Raw genomic sequence first — 12,432 nt, forward strand, 5'->3', positions numbered from 1 at the left:
CACATCTGCAATTCCTGCTACTTGGGAGGCTGAGGCAAGAGGTACATGTTCAAGGCCAGCCTGAACAATTTAGTGAAACCCTGTCTCAAAATAAAAATGGGCTGGAGAGAGTATAAAAGCACCCCTGGGTTCAATCACCAATAATTAAAAAATAAAATTTAAAAATTAATTTAAAAAAAATCACAGAGGACTGTGTTCCTGAGTTGGACCATGGTACTCTCCCATCAAGCCACATTCTGCTTGTTTTCTTGGGGGTAGGGGAGGGCAGGTCATTCACCCCCTTGGAGCCTGAGTTAGGGATGCCCCTGTTGCTGGGTCTTGTGAGGAGAGGTCAGAAGCACTCCCTTGCCAGGCAGACAGGCCCTCGTGGGGGTGGGTGACCTGTCACACTTGCTCTGGAGGCCAGAGGAAAAGAACAGTGGAGGGGCAAGGAGGGGATGACCCAGAAAGGGCGGTTTTCATTTTTTTTTTCTTTTTTTCTGATATTGAATACCACAAAGCTACATCCCTTTTTTTTTTTTTTTTTTTTTTTTTTTTTTTTTTGAGGCAGTTTGCTAAGGCTGGCCTCAAACTTGTGAGTCTCCAGCCTCGACTGCTTGAGTAGCAGGGATTATAGGCATGCACCACCATGCCTAGTAGTTCTTTTCTTTTCTTTTTTTTTTTTTCCAAAATTAGTTTATTTATCTTAATTAGGTATATATGACAGCAGGATGCATTTTGATTCATTGCACACAATTGCAGCACAAATTTACATTTCTCTGATTGTAAACGATTAGTGTCACACCATATGTGCAGTCATGCGTGTACCTAGGGGAATGATGTCCATCTCATTCCACCGTCTTTGGTAATTGTTTTCTTTAGTAGAAAAATTTCCAAACACACAGACATGAAAAAAGAAATATAAAGTATCATGTAATGAAGAACCACATCATGAATCCAATACCACCTTCAATAGTTAGCAATATTTTGCCACTCTTGCTTCATTGGTCCCCATGCTTTTTTGTTCTGTTGTAGTAAAGCAAATCCTAGACATCATGTTACGTCTTATTTCAGGATGTATTTCTGATCCATAAGAACTTTAAAAAAATATAACCACAGTGCTGTTATTATATCCAACCAAATTAGCAATAATTCCTTCATATCTAATATCAAATCAATTTTCTTTTGTTGTCTCAAAAAGTATCTGTAGTTCAGTTATTAAAGTTGAGGCTGGCCATGGTGGTGCACACCTGTAATCCCAGAGGCTCTGGAAACTGAGGCAGAAGGATAGCAGGTTCAAGCCCAACCCCTCAACTAAATGAGTCCTTAAGCAACTTAGCAAGGCCCTGTCTCAAAATAAAAAATAAAAAAGGCTGGGAACGTGGCTCAGTGTTAAATACCCCTGGATTCAATCTCTAGTACCAAAAATCAATCAATAAATAAATTAAATAAAATTCGGGACTATCAGACACGGTGGCACATGTCCATAATTGGGAGGCTGAGGCAGAAAGTTCACAAGTTCAAGGCCACCCTGAGCAATTTAGAGAGATCCTGTCTCAAAATTTAAAAAATAAATAAATAAAAACAGGAATATTTCTCAGTGATGTAATACCGCTGAATTCAATCCCCCACCACCAAAAAAATCAGGACCTAAATGATGTCCACACTGACCCCTAAGTACCTTTTAGTCTATAGTAGTAGCCATCCCTTTTTCCCTTATGCCATTTATCTGTTGAAGATATTCATTTATCCTTAGAATTTTCCACTTTGTACATCTGGCTGATTTCATCCTTGTAGTATTTATTTTATAACCAATCAACTAATTAATTTTAGTTAATATACAAGAATTATGCATATTTATTAGACACAGTGTTTCATTTTCATACATGTATACAAGGCATAGTGATCAAATCAGGGTAATTAGCATATCTATCACCTCAAATATTTAGCATTTCATTGTGTTGGGAACAATAGAAATCCTCTCTTCTGACCTGAAATGCACAGCAAATTCTCATTATATTCCACACTATATGATGTGGAACTCCACAACTAGCTTCTCCTATCTGACTTTAACCTTGTACCTGTAAACCTCTCCCCTCCAGCCTATAATAACCACTATTAAACCCCCAGCCTCTAATAACCACTGTTCTGCTCTTTATCTCTACAAAACCAACTTTTAGTGGTGTTTGAGAAGGCCCAGCCAAGGTCCCCTCTGTGTCCCTGCAAATGCATGTGGATTTGTCCATGGGTCCTCAGGTAATTGATTATCCGTGGGTTCTGACTGTGGTAAGCTGAGTGCACCTCCTGCCTGAGAGGCTGTGTCTGTGTGTCCCAAATGTGCTGTTCCTAGGTGGACTTTCTTATTTGGTGTGACTAGATCCAAAGCTGGGACTCTCAAGCACAGTTTCCTGTTCACTAAGTGAAACAACTTTCCACCCCACCCACATGCACTGTCCTGACAGAGCCCCACTTGGACTTGCCTGAGGCAGGTAGGAGCTCTGAGAGAGGGATTATGAATTCACTGCAGGGATGAGTGTGGTAGCATACACCTGTAATCTCAGCTACTGAGGAGGCTGAGGCAGGAGGATTGCAAGTTGCAGGCCAGCTTAGACAATCTAGCAAGAACTTGTCTCAAAATAAAACATAAATTGGCTGGGGATGTTCAGTGGTATGCTGAATGTTTGACTAGCATCCAAAGGGCCCTAGGTTCAACCTCCAGCACCACAAAAAGAAAAAAAAATTACCCCAGAAGCCCTGCATACTTGGGGAGGTCATCCTGGAGCCCTGGCAAGGGAGGACAGGTTTCCATGCCTTGCTCTAGGAGGCCAGCACCTAACCTAGGGAGAACTTAACAGTGCAGACTCTTCATCTGCCCTCTCCTCAGGGTCTTCACAGCCCTTTCTAGGCTACTTCCTGTCCACCTTCTCAGGCACAGCCCGTGTGCAAGGGAGTCTACACCTCTTGCATGGTCCCTGGTGGAAGGAGAGATGGGTGGGGGCCTCCACCACCCTGCTCTGGGGATGGGGACTCACAATGCCCACTGGACTGGGAGAACAGGTGGCATGTTCCCCAGGCTGGACAAAAGGTAAAGAAAGGTACTCATATTACAGAATTTCTACTGTGCACCAGGCTCTGGCCTAGGGTCTCTGATGTGCTATTTCACCTATGAGGTTGATAGCATGAGCCCATTTTATAGCTAAAGAAACTGAGGCCCTTGGGCATGGTGGTGGCTCACCTGTAATCCCGGTGACTCAGGAGGCTGAGGCAGGAGGAGGCCAGCCTGGGAGGCTCAATGAGATCCTGTCTTAAAAAAATAAAAAGGGATGCAGATGTAGATCGCTGGCAGGGTACCCCTGGGTTCAATCTCTACTACCAAAAACCAAAACAAAGCAAAACTGAGACCCCACTAGGGATGGCATTTCTCCCTCTTGGTCAGCTTCAAAGCCTTTCCTTGCCATTCCCTGGCTCTCTGGTGCCAGGCTGCCCTCCAGAAGAGGGGAATGTGTTGGAGCAGAGCATGGCCAGAGGGACATAAGGTGGGCTTAGATCAGACATCTCTCCACGTGTCTCCTTCCCCCCTCCCTCCCTCTGCCCACACCACTTGCACTAGGTCTTAGAGGAATCCCTGGTTTGGTGCTGACCCCCAGTGGCAGAAAGCGGGTATGACAGTGTCCTCAGACTACATGGAATCAGGAAGGGAGACTTAGAACCCCAACTCTCCCGGCCTAAGGACCCTCAGAGAGCAGAGAGTACCTCCTCAAGGGGCCACTGGGGAAAGAGCCCCAAGGAGGGAGAAATGCACCCAAGGTCGTAAAGCTAGTTAATGCAAAGTCAAGGCTAGAACTAGGATCTTCTGACTCATGCTGTACAGTTGCCATTTAAGCACCTTCTCTGGATCAGGCAACCTGCTAGGGGCTTTTAATCCATGTAACGAGCGACCCAGGGAGGAAGAGGACATGATATTTCATCACTCCGATGAAACTGTCACCTCAGGCCCCTCCTCTCCCTCCAAATCTTCATCTGGACTGAGCTCAGGGTATAACCAAGAGGGAACATGGCATTCTGCCTTTCCCCAAGGCTACCAAAGAGCCACCAGACTATGGGAAAGGTTTCCTGCCTCCGTGTCTAGCTCAGTGCCTGGGACTCAGTAAGGATAAACTCATGATCAAAGCTACTATTTATTAGGTGCTAGCTCTCTGTCAGACATTTATATACACCCACCCTAACCATCATATCTGCCCCTCCCCAAAAAAACCTGCAAGGTGGACATGACTTAACAGAGGATGAAACTGAACTTCAGAGAAGCTGAGTGGGCACCCAGGGTCACACAGCTGCTCCAGGGAGGGGCCAAAATTAGAACCAGACCTGCCCCAGCCTCCCAACACAAGGCCTTTCTTTGGCTGGGGAGGGGGACATCATTTGAATCCTGGCCCTCCCCTCACCATGCCTTCCTCTCCAGCTGGCCCCAGAGCACACGCTGATGTCCTTCCGGAAGGCACTAGAGCAGAAGCTGTATGGGCTCCAGGCTGACGTCACTGTCAGGTAGGTGTCGGGAAGGGAGGAGGGTACCTCTCCTCCTCCACAGGGTCTCTGCTGGTGGGACCTCCGGCCCCAAAGCCGTGGAGTTGGGAGTGTCGAGGCTGGGATCATCCACAGCAGGGAGGCACCCTTTCCATGCCAGTGAATCTTGTGCCAAACTCCAGGGTATAAGAGAGAAGAGAGCAGACTCTCTTGGTCAGGCAGAGTGAAGGGTAAGGACCTGGAGGCACAGATCCACCTGAAGAGAAGCCAGCTCTGTGTCGCGGCTTCATGGGAGGGCTCAAACGCCCAGATAAGGGAAGTTAGCTGGGGGGGGGGGGGGCAATACTATTACCGTGATGCCAGTTATATTTTAAGGGACCACACAAAGGTGATAGGTACATTTTATAGCTATAGATATTGAAATATGTATTAGTATAAAGAGGAGGAGGAATCCACCCCAATCTTATAACAGAGATCACCTCTGAGAGGGGGAGATGGGCGGGGCTGCCATATAGAGTCATACTGGCCATAACAAGGACACCATATATGTGAGGTCACCATTCCCAGAGTGGACATTGTAAAACTATTTATCATATGTTTCTAGCATGTGGTGGTGACACGCCTTGAGGAGTGGGGGCAGGGCACAGGTGCACTGGGTTAGCTCTTGGCAGCCCTGGTCGGGGAGGTAAGGTGGAGATGGGGTGAGATTCGTAAAAGAGGCCTACATTTGCACTGTTCTCATTATGGTCAATGGACCTGGTCCCAAGACATGTTCTACTACTTCCTGGCGGTCAACCTTGAACTAGACACTTTCCTCACCTCGTCTCAGTTTCTCCATTATGGAGTGACCTAGCACCTATCTTCACGGATGATAATGGTCCCAGCCTTTTCCTACCCTCCCTCCCTGGCAGTTCTCACCCCACCTGACCCGCACACAGAGTGGAGGGTATTAGCCCTTCAGGGTCACCTACCAGCCCCCTGTCCACTATTCAGGTAGGGAGCCTGAGGCCCAGAGAGGGGCAGAGCCAGTACAAGCCCCATGGTGGTTGGGAGCAGTGTGTGAGGGGCTGATTGTGGATGGCAGGTGACTTGGTTGGGTGGTGACTCGGTGCCCCCTCCCCACAGCCTGGACGGTGTGCCCTTTCTCATGCACGACACCACGCTGCGGCGCACCACCAACGTGGAGCAGGCATTCCCGGAGCTTGCCCGCAGGCCCGCCTCCATGCTCAACTGGACCGTCCTGCAGAGGCTCAACGCCGGGCAGTGGTTCCTGAAGGTCAGACCCCAGTCCTAGACAGGGATCCCACACAGTGAGAGAGGCAGGTGGCCATCAACTGGGGTCACGAGGCCAGGCTGGTTAGTGGTTAGTGGGTTCCGCAGCAGCCAGACCTCATGGTTGTCACTGCTTGATCTGGACCTGCCTCCCTGGCTGGGACCAGCTGATGGGGGTGCTGACAGCAGAACGGTTCACTCTGGGACACTCTAGAAGGAGGTCCGTTGTCCGGTCTGAGAGGCTAGAGGAGAAAGGGCTGGGGTGGGAGGTGCTCTGGGAAAACCATTCCCTCTGGAAGCGGAGTTGGGTAGAGGGTAAGGGTGGGGGGCTCTGGGAGGCCGCAGCACCACTTCACCTGACGGACACCAGCGGACTCCCCAAGCCCAGGGCTCTCCACACTTGGTTGCTAGGAAAGCAGGCAGAGGCCCAAAATGGCAGGTGACAGAACCATGTGTGTCCCTGTCTCTGCCAGACTGACCCCTTCTGGACGGCCAGCTCCCTGTCACCCTCCGACCTCAGGGAGGCCCAGAACCAGTCCATCTGCAGCCTGGAAGAGCTGCTGGAACTGGCCAAGGGCAACGCCACGCTGCTCCTCAACCTCCGCGACCCGCCCCGGGAGCACCCCTACCGCAGCAGCTTCCTCAATGTCACGCTGGAGGCCCTGCTGCGGTCTGGCTTCCCACAGCACCAGGTGAGGCCCTGCAGCTACCCCAACCAGCCCTGGCCCAGCCCTGCTCCAACCTCAACTCACCTGTCCCCTCTAGACTTCAGGTTTCACATTTGTAAAATGGGGTCTTAGGCCCCTTGCCTCCTTGCCAGGGTCCTCGCGGGGAGCAGAAGGGAACCAGAAAGTCCTTTCAGATGTTCAGTGGGCAGGAGTGGGTCCAGGATCTCCAGTTACGTCAGTGAAGGGCTGCCCAGGTCACTGTGGTGCAATGATGAGGGACCAGAGAAATCAACACCAATTTGTGACAGCAGAGTAATGTGTGTTTGGGTTCTCCATCTTGACATGACAGCAATCCAGAGTTGTAGCCAGAGGGCTTACAGCCATGGCTGGGACCAAGTGTCCCCTGATAACCATCACACTTAAGTGGTCATCATTTTAACCTTATTCATGCTCTAGTGAGGTAGGTCTTCTTACCCAGAGTTTGCAGAAGAAAACCCTGAGGCTGCCCCTGCTCTTGCCTATAGGTCATGTGGCTGCCAAACAGGCAAAGGCCCCTCGTGCGGAAGGTGGCTCCTGGCTTCCAGCAAACGTCAGGCTCCAAGGAGGCTGTCGCCAGTCTGCGGAGAGGCCACATACAGCGGCTGAACCTGCGCTACACTCAGGTGTCCCGCCAGGAGCTCAGGTGCTTGCCCCACCTGGCCCAGGGGTGGGACTGAGTCTCCCCTAGTCTTGACACTCCTCTCACTGCTGGACAGAGGGCAGGGCACACAGGAGTTCTGCACACGTGGTTCAGAGATGTTGTGAGCAGCAAGCAGAGCTGGGTTGGACTGGGAGCTGGGCCCTGGTATGGGCATTCCTTCCTCCATGAAAAGTTGGTGGCATGAGGCTGTGAAGGGAGCACATTTTACAGGCTTCCCACAGGGAGAAACAGCCAGTGCCTGGAACCAACCAAACTCTGTCCCTGCCCAGGGACTACGCGTCCTGGAACCTGAGTGTGAACCTCTACACTGTCAATGCGCCGTGGCTCTTCTCCCTGCTGTGGTGCGCTGGGGTCCCATCTGTCACCTCTGACAACTCCCATACCCTGTCCCAGGTGCCTTCCCCACTCTGGATCATGGTGAGTTGGAGACTGTTGGGGGGTAGAGGACACCTGGGGTCGGTGTAGAGAGCTGCCTATGGCCTACTCCTACCACTCAGCAAGCTCTGTGCTCGGGGCTGTCCCTGGGGAGGTCTCAGGGCTGGAGGTGTCCCTGATGTGGATGCAGGCTTGAGGCAAGAGGAGAATTTACCTCGCCTCTGGGGCTGCACTAAGGCGCTCGAGGACTCTGGGCCCTACTCACAGGGGGGAGCACATCACGTAGGGGCCCTCAAAAAGCAAATTGCATACTTGGAGTTTTCGTTTGGAGTGTGTTCATTATATTTGATTTTTAAATGAGGGAAAAGAACAATAGGACAAGAATTAGGAATGTTAAAAGTCTTCCTTGAAAATAGTGAATCAAATGGTGTCAAGCTGATGGACTGAGCACCCACAGACTGAGTTCCAGTCCCTGTGCTGCCTCCCAGTAAGTAGCTGGGGAGCCCTGGCTTCCCTCCTGTGCGGCTCCTGCTGCCATCTCCCTGAGGACATGAAAGGCAGACACAGGGCTCCTTATGGCAAGTTACATCTGAGTTAGGATGGACTCATGAGGGAGAGAGAACCAAGTAAGAAGCAGCCCTCGAGGAGAGGAGGAAATGGGGATCCGGGCCATGGCCTGCACGTTAGAACCCAAGGCAGCCTCCAGGTCCCTAAATACCTGCTCTCCAGCTCTCACCTGCCTTTCATCCTTTAAAACCTCCCGAGTTGGCACAAAACCACTCACTACCAGCACGGGTGACAAGCTCACCCCTCCCATCATGCCTGATTCCCAGGAGCCTGAGGCTACACACAGGGCCTTGCCTTTCCCAGCCCCTCAGTGTTCCCTGGGGGGAAGCCCCTACTCTCTGCCCTCCAGTCCTCATGCAGTGAAGCATACTCCTACCCCACACAGGTGCTACACACCTGTCCACAGGTTCGCAGCTCACCGGCCAGTTGTATCACACCTTTACATTCATATGCACATATGTTCAGACATACAGTACTCTTGTTTCATCATTTGGTTCTTGCTTTGAGCCACGGACCCTCCAGGTTTAACATCCATCACTTCTACCCTGAGTATGCGCGCACACACTCACACTCACACACACACATACACACTCTCTCTCTCACACTCTCACACTGAGGCCCACAGTACGCAGAGCCCACTCCTACAAAGTAAAATCATAAGCCTCCATCCCCCTCAAGGTCCTCCTTACCCTCCCTGATGGTCACGTGGGGTCCTCCAGCCCATGGACCCTCGGTCTGGATGGGCCATGACTGGAAGCTGGCCTCGGGCCATCTGTCCACAGCCCCCGGACGAGTACTGTCTCATGTGGGTCACCGCCGACCTGATCTCCTTCACCCTCATCGTCGGCATCTTCGTGCTTCAGAAGTGAGTAGGCGCTGACACTTCCACGGCCTTCCCACCCCTTGGCAGGCCCAGCCCCCACCCAGCCAGGTGAACCTACCCTGAGCCCTCGGCAGGCCAACCAGGAAGCCTGACCAGGAGAGAAGATGGGAGTCCCCGGGGTCCCCCAGCCTTGCCTTCTTCCAGCAGAGGCTGGGTGCCTTCTGGAATGAGCGCCCAGCTAGGAGCCCAGAGCCAAGCTCTGTCCTAAATCGCTGTGTGGACTTTGGCCACCTCGGCCCCTCTGTGGCTTGCCTGCCCCTGTTAGCCGGGGCACAGGTTCCCAGCAGCACCGAGCCCTCAACTGTGCCCGGTGGAAAGCCTCCCCACCTACCCCTCAGGGCGGCAGCTGGGATGTGGGTGGGGTGGGGCCCAGGGGAGGGTTTAGGGCCAACCTGGGGGCCCAGCCCAGCCAGGAACCAAGGGGCTGGGTTTTATTCTTGACTGACGTTCTCTCTCTGTCCCATCCTGCTCTGATCCGGCGCATGTCCCTCCTCTCTCCCCTCCCCCCCTCTGCTGCACTCTGGCACCTCACAGCTATCACTTGATCAGGTAATTCTAGTGTGCTCCTCCTCCTGTTCCTCTTTCTCCCTACTTGCCAGTCCCTTCTCTAGTTCTGTCTGAAAAGCTGCCGTGCACCAAGCTCTGGGCCTGGGTCACCCTCGCCAACACACCCCCTTGCCTGAAGCCGCACCCCTCCTTCTCTCCCCCAGCCCTCCTCCCTGCTCTTCCCATCTTGCCATGTGTGTCCCTCTGCTCTCTGTTCTCACTGCAGTTTTTGCCAGTGGGGACCAGTGTTTCCTTGACAGGTCCCTGACCCTGTCTCTCAGCACCAACGTGTCTCCCTCAGGGAGGGGGTCCCTGAGCACCCCTATCCCCCCGAGTCCAGACCTTATGGGGGCCTTCGCCACCTGCCCAGTGCAGACCCCAAGTTCCTGCCTCTCTGGGTTTCCTCCTCCCTCCGTCACACTCTTTACCTTTCTCTGTGTCTCTCCCATCCCTTCTTCCCTCCTCTGTCTCTGACCCCCACTGCCACTCCTCTCCCTGACATCGCCTCTCCCTTCCCCTGGGAGGAGCCCCACAACGTCTTCCTGTCCTAGATGCAACTAGCTGCAGAGACCATAGCCTGATACCTTCTTGCTGGGTTTTAATGTTAATTTCTAAGATGAGAACTTTGTCTTAGGTATCCCTTGATCAACTGCCTTGGGCCCTCCTGGGTCAGGCACCTTTACTGACCAGCATTTTTTAGGAGGAGAACCTGCCCTCTGGCTATGGGACTGGGGGAGGGACATTTAGCCAGTTGATCCTTCCTCTGTCCACAGAGGCAGTAGACACTCACGATACTGCCCAGCGTCGTGCTGGGTCTTTCAGATACAACCAGGACAGTGTCATTATCCCTGGAGGGTCCGGGGCAGCATCATGGAGAAGGCGACCTGGGGATGAGGCAGGGAGAAAAGATCATTTCCCTGTGGGCCTCATTCTTCTGTTCATTCACTCAACGAGTCCTTGTCTAGCACCCGCTAGGCAGGCACTGAGATTGGCGCTGGGGGCCCACTGCTGGATAAGAGGTGCCATCCCTACCCCCGAGGATTTGCAGGGCAGCCAGCCCAGCCAGCGGGCAGGTGCCTTCCCCTCTGCCTCCTGCTTTCTCCTTGTCTGTCTGCTCTGTCCACCCATCCGTCTGTCCATTTCTGCTGTGCTGACCCCATCCAGAAACTCACAATTGATTTCTTGTGGAGTCTTGGTTCCTTCCACCAGCCCAAGCAGGCTTTGGTCCCCTAGAAGTTTGGGTGCTTGTTTCCAAGCTGCCCTTTTGCTCCATTTGGTGGGGTAGGGTGGGAGGGTCAGGAATCCTTCTGCCTAAATCCTAGGAAACATCCAAGGGAGGCCAGGGATTTGGGGTTAGTTTGGAGGGACTACTACAGCGAAGGCAGTGTCCGGGGCTGGGCCCAGGAGACGGAGTCCTCCCCACTCTCTTGGTCCCTGCGTGCCTTGTGCACGCCCACCTCCCAGCCCACCCTAAGTCAGTGTGTCCACCACCCTGCCCCTCCCAGCCTTCAGGAGGATTCATGCTCCAGCCTGCCCCTCCCTTTAGGGTTGCTGGAGCAGAGCAGCAGACACCCCACCCCAAGTCGCTCTAACGCCCTTGCCTCCCAGACCTGTGAAGATCACTTGTGAGCAGTCCTATTACCCTGCTGCCCTTCCCTTCCCTTCATTTCCGGGTTTCCTTCTGGCTTCCCTGAGCCTGTCATGATGGTGGAGCTGTGGGAGGCATCAGCTGGGACTTCCTGACATTGATGTGGACTTCTGTGCACGTCATGCCTGCTAAGCTCCTTCCTCCCTGAGATTGTCCCAAAGAGCCAGGTGCATAACTGGAGGCACCTGAGACAGAACTAACCAACCAACTTTCTGGGCCGGGTTGCCAGTTTAGGGTTCTGGAGGTTAAGGGAGGCAGGAGAGCCCTGGCCGAGAACCAGTAGACTCTGACACAAGTCCCCACCCTGCCCCTCTCTGGACCTGTTTCCCTATTTGTCCAGTGGGACATGAGTCTTGCCGGTTTCTCAAGCCACATCCAGAGAGGCTCTGGAAGTGGCAGGGTCTGTGCTGCAGGAAGGGGTGGGGAAGGACCTGATGCCCATGGGACCATTTCTGCAGGTGGCGCCTGGGTGGCATCCGGAGCTACAACCCTGAGCAGATCATGCTGAGCGCTGCGGTGCGCCGGACCAGCCGGGATGTCAGCATCATGAAGGAGAAGCTCATCTTCTCAGGTAAACAGCCCAAAGACAGGCGAAGCAGTCCCTGGGCGGGGACTCACACCTACAAGCAATGTCACATAGCGCATGTACGTAGGGACACAGACAGGTGTACATAGCCCACTTGGGTTTACACCTGCACATATACAGAGGCACACACACGGAAACACACACACCTCCACAGGCAGGCAGCTCGGGACCCTGTGGCTCCCTTTCACACCACAGTTGTTGGGCAGGGGCGATGTGCGGGCGGGGAGGGGCCTGTTTGAAGGTCCATCTTCCTTCCCCTAGTTCACATTCAGGCGCACAAATAATGATTTTACCCTACTCGTTGCTAGCCCCTGTTGGCAAGCCCTGTCGGATGGAGGAGGAGGCTGTATGGACAGACATGGAAAATAGAGGGTTGCTGGAGCTCTCCCAATGCGGGTGCTGAGGAGAGTGGGGTCAGAGCTCCCTGGGGCAGCAAGGAAGGTTTTGGTGTGATGATGTAGCTGGAGTGTGGAGACGGTAGAGAGTCCCCGGGCAGTGGGTGGAGGGTGATCCTGGTAGGGGCAGTGTGGGAACACTTTGCCTGGGCACCAGGAACCAGAGAGCATTCTTCTGGGCTGAGCTCCACTCAGCAGACCTTTCCTGAACCCGTCTGTGCCCTGCATTCTGCCATCTCTACAGCACAGATGTTCGGGAGCCACTCTGCTTAGTCGGGTCCTAGAACTCACA

General features: G+C 53.0%; 2 protein-coding genes across 3 annotated transcripts in view; one reads left to right on the forward strand and one right to left on the reverse strand.

Annotated features, from left to right (window-relative positions):
- RPS3 (ribosomal protein S3) overlaps positions 1 to 12,432 on the reverse strand; it is a 171,817-nt gene that overhangs the window by 129,626 nt on the left and 29,759 nt on the right. The gene's annotated exons all lie outside the window — the stretch shown is intronic.
- Positions 1 to 12,432, forward strand: part of GDPD5 (glycerophosphodiester phosphodiesterase domain containing 5) — an 82,011-nt gene that overhangs the window by 68,090 nt on the left and 1,489 nt on the right. The window contains exons 10-17 of one of the 2 annotated variants that reach the window (XM_081282160.1): positions 4,439 to 4,521; positions 5,626 to 5,776; positions 6,246 to 6,464; positions 6,965 to 7,122; positions 7,410 to 7,557; positions 8,865 to 8,947; positions 9,500 to 9,514; positions 11,618 to 11,730. In XM_081282160.1, the coding sequence (XP_081138286.1) occupies positions 4,439 to 4,521; positions 5,626 to 5,776; positions 6,246 to 6,464; positions 6,965 to 7,122; positions 7,410 to 7,557; positions 8,865 to 8,947; positions 9,500 to 9,514; positions 11,618 to 11,730 (970 nt within the window). The remainder of the gene's footprint in view (positions 1 to 4,438; positions 4,522 to 5,625; positions 5,777 to 6,245; positions 6,465 to 6,964; positions 7,123 to 7,409; positions 7,558 to 8,864; positions 8,948 to 9,499; positions 9,515 to 11,617; positions 11,731 to 12,432) is intronic. The other variant, XM_081282161.1, reaches the window with a different exon arrangement.

The sequence above is a fragment of the Spermophilus citellus genome (assembly GCF_964194105.1).
Source record: "Spermophilus citellus genome assembly, chromosome: 2".
NCBI lineage: Eukaryota > Metazoa > Chordata > Mammalia > Rodentia > Sciuridae > Spermophilus > Spermophilus citellus.